General features: G+C 33.0%; 1 protein-coding gene across 2 annotated transcripts in view; it reads right to left on the bottom strand.

Moving 5' to 3' along the window:
- The window catches only part of AGPS (alkylglycerone phosphate synthase), a 144519-nt gene that overhangs the window by 42192 nt on the left and 85678 nt on the right, over nt 1–16649 (bottom strand). For both annotated transcript variants that reach the window (XM_045480298.1, XM_045480299.1), the window contains exons 12-13: nt 7528–7579; nt 2509–2585 (exon numbers count right to left, since the gene is read on the bottom strand). In XM_045480298.1, the coding sequence (XP_045336254.1) occupies nt 2509–2585; nt 7528–7579 (129 nt within the window). The remainder of the gene's footprint in view (nt 1–2508; nt 2586–7527; nt 7580–16649) is intronic.

Here is a 16649-nt window from a genome sequence, read left to right as displayed (position 1 = left end):
CTTTACCTGCGAAACAGTAAATCAAAAACATTTTGCTCTTTTTGTCCTTCTGACCTGGGCTCAAACATACCAACTCTAAAAATCGAGCTTTGGAACTTCACATGTCAATCAAAAAGAATGTTTAATATACCTGTTCAGGTTGTTATAAACAAAACTACAGAAAATACCTAATTTCAAAGTATGCCATGGTGTCAGTAGAAATGACATATTGATATGTAATATAGCAAATAACTTGTAAGAATTATAACTGCAATAAAGAAACAAATAAAAATACCAAAATAATAGAACATAATGAATTAGCAAGATATAGGATGTAGATAAAAGTAAAAACTAACAGGGACCATTTCTTCTCTAACATACCAACTATAACTTCTTAATAACATTTTCAAAGGAGATCTTACATATAAAATTAAAATGAAAAATATCTGAGAATAATCATAAAAGAAAATATATAACCTCATTAGGAAAATGTGTCTAAAATGTTCTAGAATGCCTGAACTAAGTAAATAAATCTGTGAATTCTTGCTCAAACTAATATACAGATTTATTCCAATTCTGATAGAAACCTTAACGGATTCCCTAAAATGGTGAAGAGTTTTTAAAAGTTTTCTATGTTGATAAACAGGTAGGTAATGATGGGTAACAAGAAAAATTCTAAAAACCAAGTAGATTTATAGTAATTAAATCCACTTAATTTTTCAAGAATAAAAACTCATTTTAAAAAAGTGATACCTTTTTTAAAATTCATTTAAACTAAAAACAAAAACAAAAACAAAAACAGTTCACCCGCTCCTTCTACCCCTCCACCCCTGAAAACAAAAAGTTTGCCTTTTTCTCTTACCCTTCACCCCATCTCTGGCAATCACCAGTCTGTTCTTTGTATCTATGAACTTAGTTTTTTATTTTTTTTCTAGATTTTATGTATAAGAGATCATACAGTATTTGACACATTAAAATGGGGTCCACTTTTTGAAAGTACATAAGAAGATGTCTTAGACATGACAAATCAATTGTAAGCAAAGTAAGGAAGTTAATGGTGCTGCTACAACTGGTTAGCAACTGGAGCGGAAAGTGAAGTTTAATTCAGATCTTCGTCTCACACCGTAAAATTGAAATAAATTCAAATAGTAACAAAGATTAAAAATTTTAAATTCATACTTAAGAAAAACCCAAGAGAGAGAAGAAATGGTCCCAATTATAGCTCTGGAGAAAGGGAGACTTTTCTAAGCTTACAAGTAATTAAATAGGGGTGCCTGGGTGGCCCAGTCAGGTAAGCATCTAAACTCTTGATTTCGGCTCCGGTGATGATCTTGCGGTTCATGGGATGAGATCTGCATCCAGCTCTGCACTGACCACCCAGACAACGAGGAACCTGCTTGGGATTCTGTCTCTCCCTCTCTCTGCAAACCGCCCTCCACTCCGCATGTGTGAGTTCACTCTCTCTCCCTCTCTCTCTCTCAAAATAAACAAACATTAAAAAAAAGAAGTGATTAAATAATCACAGAAAAATATATAAAAACTTGAAACTTTTGCACCAAAAAGAAAAACTCTTACTAAAAACAGAGTCACTTGGGGGCACCTGGGTGGCTCAGTAGGTTAAGTGTCCGACTTCAGCTCAGGTCATGATTGCACAGTTCATGAGTTTGAGCCCTACGATGGGCTTGGTCCAGATAGCTCAGAGCCTGGAGCCTGCTTTGGATTCTGTGTCTCCCTCTCTCTCTGTCCCTCCCCCGATTGTGCCTGCACTTGCTCACTCTCTCTTTCTCTCTCTCTCTCTCAAAATAAATAAATAAATATTAAACGAAATTTTTAAAAAAGGGAGTCACTTGACTCAATTATTTACAACATTTGTAACAAAGGCATCTAGCAATTCCATTATTCAAAGGGTACACAGCAAAGCACCAAGAAAAAAATACCATGAAGCTGCCACCCCTGGCAAAATAATCACATTCAACTACTTCACACAAAAACTACATCCAGGAAATACAAGGAAATGATTAAGTCTCATTGGAGTTTCAATGAGAAACATTAAAAATACCACCTTTCCCCCTGCATTCAGTAAATCTGAAACAACAAAAACAAAACTCCTACATGAATAGCAAGGATGCAACAAAGAAACAGCACCTGTGTATCATGAGAGTGTAAGCTGGTATAACCCTTTAGAAAAGGAATTCAGTGAAAAAAAAAAAAAAAAAATCCATACTCTTAGTACACTAGATATCGACATCTACTATAAAAAAATCAAACTATAAAAAATTGTACATGCATGAAACTGTTTAATGTACTGTTATTTTTAGAAACTTCAAATCTGGGGAAAAAATGAAAATTTCTGAAATTAAATGAATAACTGATTTACTCAATAAAATATTTATTCCAACATGAAAAATAATTATGAAATTTACATTCATGAAAAAACATAATAATAGGTACATGTGAAGGGTGAGAAGGCAGGAGACAAAATTAGTACCATAAGCATTTAAAATTTTGGCAGTTAATAAAAATTCTTACCTTTGTAATATAAAACTTTTTTAAGCCATCCAAAAATGATGTAAAAATAGAGGAAACCTGAGGTTTAAGAGCATGACCTAAGAAGAGAAAAGTTCATATTTTAAATTAACAGCAAATTCTGTTTTTCAGAAGATTAAGAGGCTAGTTTAATTTAGTTTCCTAAAAAAAGTGAATGTTTCATGACTCCAAATTTTTAAAATCTTCCTATGTTTTATGTATAACATACTGATATTAAGATTTACATCTTTCATCTTTATCTTCTTTCAAAAGTCACAACTATTTGTTTATTAAACCTCTCATTTCTTTTTGAACTCAAATTACCACATGTAATTAATACTACATATAGTTTAGGTTATCTTTCAGTGGTATAGTTTATACATAGTAAAATCACTTCATTAATTTTTATTTCATTAAGAACACCCAATGGTGGCTGGTTTTACTTTTATTTTTTTTAATTATGCAGAAACCATTCAGAACTATAACCAAATATGGAGTCAATGCCAAGTTTAAGGTTGTTTCTTAATTAATTCCTAATTCTTCCAGAATTCTTGGCATAAAACTAGTAATTGCTTCCTTAATCACACCCAGAGAGTTAAAATTGCCAGAATAACATAAACGGTGTCTCAGAGTCTGTTAAATTAACATCTTTGCCTGCGGATTGAGTTTAATTGAGTGAAAGTCTTTTACTGTTTTCTCATTGTTTTCAGAGCAACTTCTTAACTCCCGTGACTGTTAGATTTAAGAGTCAGATACATCTGGCTTTAGTGCTATAAGGCCAATTCAGAAAAATGGGGCATACCATTTATATAGAATTTTTATAAAGAATTTTAAAGTCTCTAGTAAATCTGAAATTATCTCCAAGTAAAAAGTTTATTTTTTTAACAAGCTTTAAGATTTGGGGATTTTGTTTGTTTTTAAAGTATAGATCTGTTCTTTAAGATTGGTGCAAATAGCAAACTAGTTTCTTTGGGGGTGAGAGGGTAGATTTCTAGGGGGAAAAGACTATGATTTGTATGTAGTCTTCCCCCCCATTCTTTTTTTTTTTTAAGTTAGATTCTGAATCTGTAATACTTATTGCATTTTTACTGACTACAACAGGAAACTGTGTGATATAAAAGACCAAGGAACATAAGTCTTAACCAGAGATTAAGAGTTAGATATCCATGCTATAACTGAACAAAACAAAAAACAAAAGACAAATGAAGGCCAGATTAGATAGAGATCAACCCAGAAATCTTTTTGAGTACCTGGATCACAAGCAAGATGTTTGGAAATTTTTTTTCTTTTACTGTAACCTGTCAAAAAATGCTTTCCCAACATAATCAGTGCCTTAAGAGATACCATTTCTAACAAGTATAAAGTTAGAAATAACATATCAAAATATTCACTTCCTGTCCTAAATAGAATTCTTCCTACTTAAACAACTGGAAATACATAAACATCAATGTATGAGTGTGTGAGTTGTGTTCTTGCAAGAAACTGGTCCACAATTGATCCTTCTGATCCACACATCTTTACACCATGTATGAGGACTCCAAATGTTACTACACTGATGTGGAATAGTCCTTAAGGGTAAATGTTCGTAACACATGGAAATTCATTTGCACAATTTCCATTAACACTAGTGGGACTTAGTCACCTGTATCCCAAATATAGAGTTGACACATTAGCTCTGAAGAATAATATTATAAAAGTGATACTAACTTTAAGTGGGTCAGCATTAGTATTAACCTAAGGGAATATTATTATCTTTTACTTATTAAATTAACATTGTCTTTCAAATTAATTATGTTCTAAATATATTCTGACTACTGTGTTTTATTTTTTATAGTAAATGAAGGAACTAAGTTTTCAGATTTACTAAACAGTATGATTAGTAAATGCTGTGTTGTTACAGTGTTACTTTAAAAATTTTAAATTATTGGGGTGCCTGGGTGGCTCAGTCCGTTGAGCGGCCGTTCAGCTCAAGTCATGATCTGAGTTTGATCATGATCTAAGTTTGTGACTTTGAGCCCCGCGTCAGGCTCTGTGCTGACAGCTCAGAGCCTGGAGCTTGTTTTGGATTCTGTGTCTCCCTCTCTGACCAATCCCCCACTCAACACTCTGTGTCTCTCTCTCTCAAAAATAAACATTACAATTTTTTTTAATTTAAATTATTTAATAAATATCTACATTTCAAAGAAATGATCTCAAACAGTGGCAAAAGTTTTGGGCCTTGGAGTCCGACAGATTTGGGTTCAACTCCTGCTCTACCACATATGACCTGTGGGCTGAAATATCTAGCCTTTGAGTCATCTCTAAACTGAGAATATTACTTTTAGGGACAGCTGTAAGGAGTATTTGATAAATTGTGCTATTGACATTGTGCTTAGGACTACACTACGTGCTCTCCAAGATTTATTCATCCTCTTTGGCTAAGTAGATGATTAAGTCAATCAACATGTCAGTACCTGTCATATGACAGGTGCAGGGGATATAAAAATGAATAAAAAACATCCCCTAAATTTGACAAAATTTAGTGTTTCAGAGGAAATTCTACAGATCATTTCAATATACTCAATGATACCTATTACTTCAATACACTGAAAACAAATCATTTCAGTATAATGAACTAAGGGTTGTGTCAAGAGGTAGGAATGAAATTTAAAATATTAACATCTAATAATAAGACTTGTGATTTGTTAAGGAGTATGGTACAAACACTGCCAATAAGCCATATGGCTGGTACAAAGTCCTGGACATCCCTTGCTGTGTTTAGCTGCGTGATCATGGAGCCATGGCAAGATATGTAGATGGCAAGGCTTCAACAGGTAGTGAGAAATCAAAAAGGTTATAGATAGCTGAGAAGCAGGAACAGATCTGTCTTTCCAAAGAATCACTTTGGCGGCCAAGTAAAGGGTGGAAGGAGACAAAAGACATAGTCAAGATAGAGAGGGTAGAGCCTACCTTACAGCATGTTCCTAGATACAGCAGTGAGAATGTGGAACAGGGATGAGAGATAGCCAGAAGGACATTTTCTTTAAACCTTCATCTTAAATTGCTATATATCCCAATTATAAATAAAATCTAGTCAAATTATAGTTAATTTTACAAAGGTGTTTATGACTATAACTCACTATAATAATAGCATATAAATGGGTAAAAGCATTATTAATCAGATACATGGCTCTCTTAAGACCTAGATCTCTAAAGGCAGGCCAAAACACAGTAGGCTTGATTTCCATTTAACTATTTAATTATTTAAAGGATGTACTTATCTTAAACTTTTACCAGTAGTATAGTATTTTGAAAATAATTTACTTAAAGAAATAACAGCTATGACTTAAAAGAATCAAATTTTAAAACTAACTCTTGATATATTATGAACATGACTTCCATAAGCTTCTTTAAAAAAATTATTTTTTAATGTTTATTTATTTTTGAGAGAGACAGAGTGTGAGAGGGGGAGGGGCAGAGAGAGAGGCAGACACAGAATCCGAAGCAGGCTCCAGGCTCTGAGCTGTCAGCACAGAGGCCAATCTGGAGTTTGAACTCACAAGGCGTGAGATCACAACCTGAGCCGAAGTTGGAATGCTTAATCAACTGAGTCACCCAAGCACCCCTGACTTCTTTCAGCTTCTATACTATATAATCACTCTTCCCTAAATTAAAACCTAAACTACTCTTAAATAGAACAAACAAAAGTCTGCCTATCTTAGCCATTATTGTTTACTATTGAGCAATCATTCCTATAATTTCAGGGACTGTTCTGAAGATACTTAAATTCTATAAACGTAAGTTCCAAACTCAATTTCAGCATATGGAAAAAAATATAAAAGCAATAAAATGAGAATTAAAAAGATGATAAACAGAGTCAGAAAGTTTAATACTTTAACGCAAAAAGGGGGAAAAAGAAACATGGTTACCTGCTACTCAATTCTCTACCTGAATATTCCAACAGTACCTTAAAAACAACCCATTGTAATGTCTCTTCCCTCAAATCATCATCTCTCTCCTAGACTGTTCATCAGTCCGCCCAGTCAAATCAGCAATCTTGGAGTTGCCCTCAACCCACCTTCCACATCTAGTTGGCAAACTGAGCTCTGGGAAATCTATGCCTTACTCTCTATCTCCATCGCTGCTTCCTTGATCAAAGCCCCCAAAATTGGCCTCTTGAACCATTTCCACTCCTCTTCCCCGCCTGCACCATTCTACTCCACCCTGCATAATGCTAGCAGAATGGAGCATTCTCAGATGTAAATCCCTTTGCTGACATGGTAAAATCCAAATCGATCCTGCAAAGCCCTATTCCACCCATCCAGCTTCATCTCTTGTAACAACTCTCACCCACCCTCTATTTGAGCCACATCGAACTACTTGAAGTACAAAGATGCCACTGAGGTCTCACAATTTCATATTTTTTTCCTGATGAGTGAACAAATTTGGTAGGAGGGAAGAGGAAAACATCCCAAGCAAACTTCTATTCCCCTTAAGATTTAATGTAAGCATTACCCTCCTTTAAGAAGCCTTTCCTAGGGGAGCCTGAGTGGCTCAGTCGGTTAAGCATCCAACTACAGCCCAGGTCATGATCTCGTGGTTTATGAGTTCGAGCCCTGCATCAGGCTCTGTGCTAACAGCTCAGAGGCTGAAGCCTGCTTCAGATTCTGTGTCTCCCTCTCTCTCTGCCCCTCTCCCACTTGCACTCTGTCTCTATCTTAAAAAATAAACATTAAAAAAAAAAAAAAAGCACCTTTCCTGAATCCCCATATTGACATCCAGCAAAGTCCAGCAGGTTCAACCATTCCTTCATTTGCACCCAGGGCATCCAGTGCACTCTTCTTTCATAGCATCTCTAACAATCCTGCACTCATTCATTTCTGTAATTGTCTGTCACCATTAGACTAAGGGCTTCCTGAAGGACAGGGACTATGACATTCATCTTCCTAGCTCTGTATTCAGTACTCTTCCTGGCATGTAACAGCTGTTTCGCAAATTTTGGGGCTTCATGAGCAGATTTTAAAATGACCATTCCTTACTTACCAAACTGAAACTGTTGGTTGTCCATGAGGCGAATAGATGCAGGAGCACATCTCTATTTTAAAAAGAAAAAATGTGATACAAATTTAATACTGTAAAGAAGCTACACAGGTAGAATGTAAATGCCATCTTTCTGTATGTGACATCAAGAGCTTAGTTCCTAAGAATATATACAGTAAAAAAAATCTTAACTTTTTATACAATTTTAAGATGATAAAACATCACTGACTTCTATAAAGTATTTGGAAGAGAAATCTATATATATAATACACATACATATATGTTGCCAGATCTTTGTCAGCAACAAGATCTTCTCAATGCCTAGCAAAGATCTATGGAAATACCTAAAAGAAATATTGGGCCTTGAAGTAGATTATTTTAGAACAAAGTAGAAATTTCAAAGACTACAATCAACATTATACCATTTGTGAATTATAATGTATCTTCAGATTCTTATATACTTTTAAAATGAAGAAGATGATGGTAGAATTTTTCTGAGCAAAAACACCTCAAAAAATTATCTGTGATGTCTTCATACATAACTCTAAGAACTGTTGTTTTCCTTTTATCCCTTTCAATAATCCATTTTAAAAAGAAAAACTATCAGTGACCAGAATTCTAAAATCTTTCAAGGCATGAAAATAGCAACAAAATTCTGAAGGGTAACATTATATATCTAGAACTGTACCAGTGTTAAATTTAATCTAGTCACCACACTAAAAGCTGCAAGGAAAGAAAAATGAGAACAGACAGTCATATAAATTTTGTATGCTGAAATACTACAATACAAACACTAGCAAGATTTAAGTTAGCTACAGCTTTTCCATAGTATTAAAGTGAGCTGCACCCTAACGACAATTTTATTTTCTATGCAAATTTTTAACATGGTTAAACTTCTACCAAGAGGTTGCTTTCACATGACAAAATTTTGACTGTCATAAACTTTTTAAACATTTATCTTCTGCTAATAACATTTATAAATAAAATTTGTATCCATACAACATTAAGATATATGCAGATCATTCAAAAGAACAAAACACATAACTGCGCATTACAACATTTTTGCTATCATTTACTTTTAATTGAACAAATAATTTTATAAAACCACTCACAATACACATTTTATTTCATCCAACAAAATAACTGAGTAGATTCTTATTTTGAGCACTACACAATTTACTCACCTTTGGTACTAAACGTGATATTATTCAATCTATATTTTAAAAAGTCACTGCCAAATCTAAAGAAAACAGTATTAGGTAATTTTACATATATACCATAACAATAACCTATTGCCTTACTTTTATAGAATCTTGTGATGTCCAGGTTGTTTTCACGTCTCTAATATAAGAAATAACCCCATCAGGGTAGCAGAACTGGTGTTATCCCCATTTTTCAGATGAGGACATAAGAACCAGAGAGATTAAAAGACTCGTCTGAGGTCATATGACTGTTAAGTAGACAAACTAGGACCAAGATATCTTGACTGCTGGATGAGGAATATTTCAAATAGACCACAAAGCCTCCCAAAAAATCACCTAACACACACATACATACATCACACACACACACAACACAAAGAGCTTTAAAGTCATACCTGAAACAAAAATTACATGAAAACTATGTGTTATACAGTTATTATACACACACACACACACACACACACACACACACAACCTGAGTAATTTCAAATCTTGGTATAAGGGTATCTTTGTAATTAGGCTGTGCTTCTAAAAGCCAAACCAGTTTCCAAAATACTACAGAAAAATCAATTTTCGTAAAATGCTCTTATTCAAACAGGTGTATCAACTTCTAATAACACATATGATGCCTAATTAGACCAAGTTTCTTTTCTGCATGAAATAAACAATATCATATTACATACATATTTATATGTTTTGGCTCAAGCACACCAGTAACATATGCGAAAGAATTCAGAGCCCTTCTGTCATTCTTAGAAAAAAACAAAAAACAAAAAACGAAACTTTTTTTTTAAGATTTTATTTTTAAGTTCTCTATACCTAATGTCGAGCTTGAACTCACAATCCTCACTCTACTGACTGAGCCAGCCAACCATCTACCCTCCCCAAAAACAACTTTTAAATTTGTACCAACAACTTGTAAATTCCATCTCCTACCGTCACCTAGTTTCTACTACCCCTGTACCTGTATCAAGTGTTATTAGGGAAAACATTCAGCACAGAGACACATATATCAGAAAATGGGGGAAAGTATGTTTAGTACAATAAATCTGTAGTGGAAATCAATCTCTGAAACAACTAAAATACAATAAATATGCAGGCCTTGATAAAAACTTGGTTTGAAAAGACTATCCATAAAATACATCTTGGGTAACTGAAATAATCTGTTTATAGAATGAACACTGGATGTCATTAAAGAAATTACTGTTGATTTTCTTCGACATGATAACAGTATTGTGGCTGTGAAGAAAAACACCTTTATTTTTAGGAGATGTATGTTTAAATACTTAGAGATCAAGTGCCATGATGTCTGCAACTTAATTTTAAATGGCCCAGAAAACACATACAGAAACATTTAAAACAAACATAAGAAAAAGTCAATTGTTGAATATACAAGATAAACATACAAGTGATCGCCATCCTCTTCTTTCAAAGTTTCTGTATGCTTAAAGGTTTCAAATTAAAAAGTTGGAAAAATAAGTAAGGAAGCTTCAGGACACTTGGTACACATAACAACAAATATTCAATAATATTGAATATGATTTTAACTTGACAGCTGAGTCATATAAAGCTGAGTCAGTCATGGACTGTTCCTATTTGTACTGAGGCAGAGTAGATGGCTACAGACACTTATCAAATGAGAATAACTACTAACACTTATCAAAAAAGAATAAAAAGCTAAAGAGAATTTGTTGTATGTAGATAATAAATATTAGTTTTCATTACTGGCTTTTAAAAAATGATCAAAATGAAACCACAGCTTTATTAAGTCTCATGTTTTAATAGTGTCATTTTTTAAAAAGTCAGTAAATGAGTATTTTAGTTATCATCACAAGAAAATTCTCATAAGTAAAGCACCCAAATTAAAGAACAGCATCTAGATTGTTTTATGATCCTCTGGCCATTGATTATTTGCAAATCACTGTGCATCATTCTAAAAAAAAAAAAGCAGAAAAGTCTCTTAGAATTTTATATGAAAACTTGCCAGTATCACTAATTGTAAGTTCCTATAATCGAAAGACCAAAATAATGTTTCTATTCTTAAAAAACAACATTCAATCTGGGTAACACTACCTATGGTTAAGACTACATTATGTTTCAATTGCTATGAAACTAATTTGAAAACCTAAAAATATTTCCTTTAAAAGTTAGAGACATCACAAATTCGGAGAATTTGAGCTCTAAATTCACTCCCATGCTTTTCAATTATACTGAGTATTCCATAGATGAAGAAAGGGGGAAAAGGGTTCTTGAGTTAAAGTGACCCCTAGTGGTATGGGACCAGAAATAACCTGAGAGAGAATAGTTTTACCAAGTAATTTTTTTGGTGGGTTAATAATACATTCAGGGAATTTAAGGAACATCAAACAAAAACTGTTTACTCAAAATGGAGTTAATAAAATAACTGATTTATTTCCTACTATGATAAATTTATTTTTACTAGAATATCTAATGTCATCTGACTTGTACCCAAGTATACTTTATATATAATAAGTAGTCTGAAAAGAGATGAGAAACTCATTATGGACCTTAAGGAAATATCAATGATCTTTGTTTTACCCAAGGAAAGAAGAAAGAAATAATCACATTGACCTCAAAGCACTAGTACGAGACTAAGTCAAACTGCTGACAATTTCTTCCCTTTAATGATGTTACAACCAGGAATTTAATATATAAACCTGAAAAATAAATAACAACCACTCTCATTAGTCTTATTTAATTCTGAGTACAATTCTCTTTACTAACAACTTAAAAAAAACAACAGATTTCTCAATCTAACCATTTTCTCCAAAAAAAAAAAAGTCCCTATAAGAAACACATCAAAAGATTTCTGCAAAATCTGTTTTTATGGAACTAATTCGTATCTCTTTCTTATCACAGAGAAAACCAGAACTTGCACTGCAGATGTGACACATTATTTGTGAGGGTTTCCCTTAGTTTACTAAATACTAGCAAAAGAAATTTTAACACCTTTGAATTGAAAAGGCTTGTTTCTTCAAGAAGTAAATCACACATTCAGTGTAGACTCTAGAACAGCCCAAACTCCTAAACCTTGAGTCTATTTTGGACATAGTCTAGTAACCTCACACTATATCAGAAGCCAAAACTCCAATACCAAACTCCTTGTACCTAGCCATACAAAAGTTTAAACATATAAAGTTTATCATGATATGCAACATCTTTAGTGATTACTAGAAGACAGGAATCATGTCTATTTAACTTACACAATATCCAATATACTTTGTTGAATATAAAGTTAAGAGCACACTATCTCACATACAGATAAACAAAAAAATGTTTAAAAAAGGATATGTGAAAAGAATTCTGCTAACTGCAAATTTCTATATATAAAAACTTAAAATGTAGACAGATAATTGGTTCTTCCTCAGAGCTGGTACCACAGATAAAATCAGACAGTATTTAAGGCTATTCGTATAACTGGTTAGTCCTACTGGAAGTCACATACTGGCTTACAGCTACATATTATACAGTAGATATTTCCCTCCATTTATTTAAGGGAAGAGCCAATAATGCCAAACAGTCTCTAGTTCATCATTTTCATTTTTCACTTTGTACATGTATAATGACTTGTTCTGAGTAGCTCCTGCTTAAAAGCATGTCTTGTAACTGTCCTCAAGTTTAACACATTCTGCTGGATCACATAGTAAAGAATCCAATTAATCAAACTTTTGGCTAGGGGCTAGGTTATTTTCTCTGCCTCAGAGGGAGAAAAGCATCACACACACACACACACACACACACACACACACACACGTGCATGCACACACATAATGATTTAAAATAACAATGCCTTTTTCTACACATAACAAATTATTATTTCCAAGAATTACCACTGAATATAAAGCAGTTTTAATTATTTTATAATGTAATTGCTAAACCTAACTCCTTTCAATTTATTTCAACCCCTCCAGGATAAGTCAAGTTTAAGACAGAATAATTCAGAATTGAGACATAATAGTCTGAGGTGTCAAATATGAACTATGTATTTCTTTCCAAATTATGGTCTAAACTCTCTAGAAAAAACAACAACACCCTATCAGTTTAAACTGTTTAAAATAAAAGTGATGGTAGGTAGAATGGGCCACACCTTGCCAAAAGACAGGGAGAGAAAAACCTCCCTTTTCAATCTGTAATTCTACAAACCTAGTTCTGATACTGAGAAAGACAGTTTTCGGAGGAATGCATATGGAAATGTGCCACACATACAGTGTTTCCTCTTAATGGAACATATGGTCCTCCCTCAATACTACAGGGCATAACTCTTAAGTTTTTACTGGGAAGGGAAAATCCCAGACTTCAAAAACTGCTCAATTTGAGCTTATTTCAACCCTTTTTCCCTTAAAACTTTATAAAGATATCATTATTTCTAAACAAACAATAAGAGAATAATAAAATATACCTGAAACTGATATTCTGATTAAAAAACAATATTTCCTCTCCCCTGAGAGGCTACAGTAAGAAATCTATTTTCTCAAAGTCTTAAAAATCACTTACTTACCCATCTACTGAGTTAAGATGGAGATTATACTGGACTGCCATTTATTAGATAGAATCACATTAATCTTCTACTAAATCTTCCTTTCTAGCTCCTCACAAGGCAGTGAAGTATTGAAAGAGGACAATCCTCACGTGGACAAAGATTAGATGAGAGACCTTAGTAGAATCCTTCTGCTGTCAGCATAAAGTTGCTTAATTTATTTCCTTCAGTAAGAATAGTGATGAAAATATACAAAGAGCCCACTTTGCTATTTGTAAACAATCATGTATACTCCTTTCCAAAAGATACATATCCAAAATACAGTTTCCCATTTCAAAAGCAACTTGAGTCTGAAAATACCGTAAAAATGGAAGTGCTATGAAGTGACAGTGAGGAATTACAACCAGCCAACTCATTATTCAATCAAGAATTTGGCACAATCATAAACCATGTATCATCTATTTTAATGGATCTTAATTCTCTTCCTATCAGCTGAAATTCCAAATTGCAAATTGAACAACTAGTGCCAAAATCTGATCATTTTCTCAATTTTTCTGCCTGAGAATACTGTTACAAAGCAGGGCAGCACACGTCGTTCCATTCTTGACATATGAGATTTGTACATTCCGTAAACTAATATGTAAATGTCTCTAAGCCATAATACAAGCATTTGCCCATTTCCAGGGCAGGTAAACATTCATACTTATCTATCTGTGCAGAAGTAAAATATATATGTTCCTCAAACAGTGGAATATCTCCAAATCACAGTAACTATTCTTAGCAATTGTTTCATTCATACAATATTTGAAAATAAAATAGTATCTATCTAGGCTTTTTAATCAGTTTCAAGAAAGACAAACTTTCTAGTCACGTGGTATGTATGCCTTTAAAAACTGTCTATTACCAAGTACACAGAACCAATTTATTAAAACTATAGATTAGAGGGGAGCTTTCCTTTAAGGTCTTTAACCACAGGGTAGCACTTTCTATCAGCTATCACCTTTGTTTATTCCAAACTACATACCCAATACAGTTTTGTGTAGTCAATTTAGATTACAGTCACTGGTGAATATCCAAAGAATTTTTTAAAACGAGTAAAAGCGCAATTTTTACTGACTTATGCAAGGGTGAAGGAAAATTTCACCCCCTGCTTTTCATTAGCACAAGTAGTTCTCTATTACTTTCTATCAGGGGCATATATTAAATTGTAACAAAAACTGCATCAGATTATAGCAACTATGTTTAAATCCAATATTTCCATTTTAATAAAATTATAAATTTAGGATTCTGATATATTTGTACATCATTTCTCATTAATGAAACCTAAGATATATTTACATATTTACAATGCAGAAAAGAGAAAAGCATAAATATGTCTACCTTTACTTCCAAGATCACCTAGCAACATTTTTTCACAAGTCTACTAAATCTGTGTTCTACAGAGTGGAGAGCTTGTGAAGGGGCAGATTTGACCAACATAGACTGAATGTGACCTCATCAAAGATCTTTTGTTGAAAATACATATAAATCAGATAGTTTTATCGATTCTGTAATTATTTTTAAAAATCCAATGTGGCATTCTTGCTTATTTTGCCATAAAAAATGGAGACAACAATAGCCAATTAAAAAGATGTCATATTCAAAACTTGAAAAAGAGAGCTACTACGAACTATAAATTTTATGACAAAGTTTTTTGGGGAGGGGAAATAATAAAGCTTAACAAAGACAGAAACAAATAAAAGTACTTAACACCAAGAATAAATTATAATACAAGGTGAAAACACTTAAAAAAAATCATTAAGGGAGATTGAAATTGATAAGAAAATATAATCTAATAATGGGAAATGTTTGGTTTGTTTTGATTTTTAATAGGCGAACTTACTTGCAGTAATTTTCTAAACAAAGCAAAACAAACAAACAAAAAACAACATGAAAACTTAGCTTTCCATTCTTCTAGGTTTTAACTCACAGGCAAAACCATAACACTTTGCAATTAGTTCTTTTATTCCTTAACATCTAGGCTATCTTAAATTTGAAATTGTCTTCCTTTGCCTTTAAATGTGGAAGGTTTTAGTGACAAGTATCAGAACACGCTTGAACTTTACTACTCAGTGCTCAGATATCATGTCAGAATAACAAATAGTATTTACTCCTGAAACTTATTTCCACTTCTCCTTTATTCAGTAGTCCTGCTTTTAAATATAATATTTAATATTACATTAAATATATGATGTATATTGATATTTAATATGTAATGTATATTACATATTTATATATTAAAATAATATTAAAATATTATATCATCTCATTATTTTAGCAAATAGCATAATACTTAACTATATATTCTAGCACCCTAACCATAACATAATATCCCCAAGGTTCTAGGAATTAGGAGCTCTTCTTGTAAAAGTTTCAACTATTAACATTTGTTTTTGCTTTACCACCACCAAAGTAACCTGCCAGTAGTTTAAGAATGTTCATTCTAGGACTATACTTCTTTTTTAAATTATTCTCCCACCCAGCAGGAAGACAATCAAGACTAAGGGGCCTATGGTTAAATCTTAATGCAGGAAGCAATTTAACTGATAAGTAACTGAAGCTACCTGGAAATTATAGAAATTATCCTTGTCAACTGTTAGATTAAGTGACATATAGCTGAACCTCCTCCAAGCAGAAAACTAACGGAAAAAATGAATGTCTCAGAAAGCAAAACTGAATATATGAAAGAAAGAACCCTAAAAATGGTAAATATGTAACTGTGAAATATTTTTGCTTATTTTAAATTTCTTTAAGACATTTATGTCGTAGAATGGTGGGAAGATAAGACTCTTGACCGCTTTCCATTTCCGTACTTGAAAGAGTCCACAATGAATATGGAGCATTTGCTGGATATCATTCCTTTGCCTCAGCAGATCCTCGCTTCACTCTGCTCATGATATACCTGGAGGCTGACCTATATGGGTCAGGTTGGAAAGGTCCCTTGCCTCAAGATTCTAGTTGCATATAGCTGATGGGAAGTACTAAAGAACTCCAGGAGTTTGGAGAAAGCAAGAAGAAACAGGCTGCAGTATACTCCCTTGATTTCCTCCCCACTGTGAAATGCTGAAATGAGAATTTTTCACAAACCATCGTAGTTCAAATAATGAACCAAATACCTAAAGAAATGCAAGAATTTCTACACTGATACACAGAATACAGAAATAAAATTACTTGATACGACCTAGTCTTTTAAAAATCCTTAATATTATATCTTTTTTTTAAATAAGGGAACAGAAAATGGGAATTCTTCTTAACTTATAGCTAAATATATTATGTTATATTATGTTATTTAACTTAAGCTATAGCCTAGGTACTATTATAAAACAAAGTAGGGTCTAGTAGTAGCATATTCTAAGTATTGATAAAGTTTGATTACCTATATTTAA

The sequence above is a fragment of the Leopardus geoffroyi genome, chromosome C1 (genome assembly GCF_018350155.1).
Source record: "Leopardus geoffroyi isolate Oge1 chromosome C1, O.geoffroyi_Oge1_pat1.0, whole genome shotgun sequence".
In the NCBI taxonomy this organism is placed as follows: Eukaryota; Metazoa; Chordata; class Mammalia; order Carnivora; family Felidae; genus Leopardus; species Leopardus geoffroyi.
This window is presented reverse-complemented; position numbering and strand designations above follow the sequence as displayed.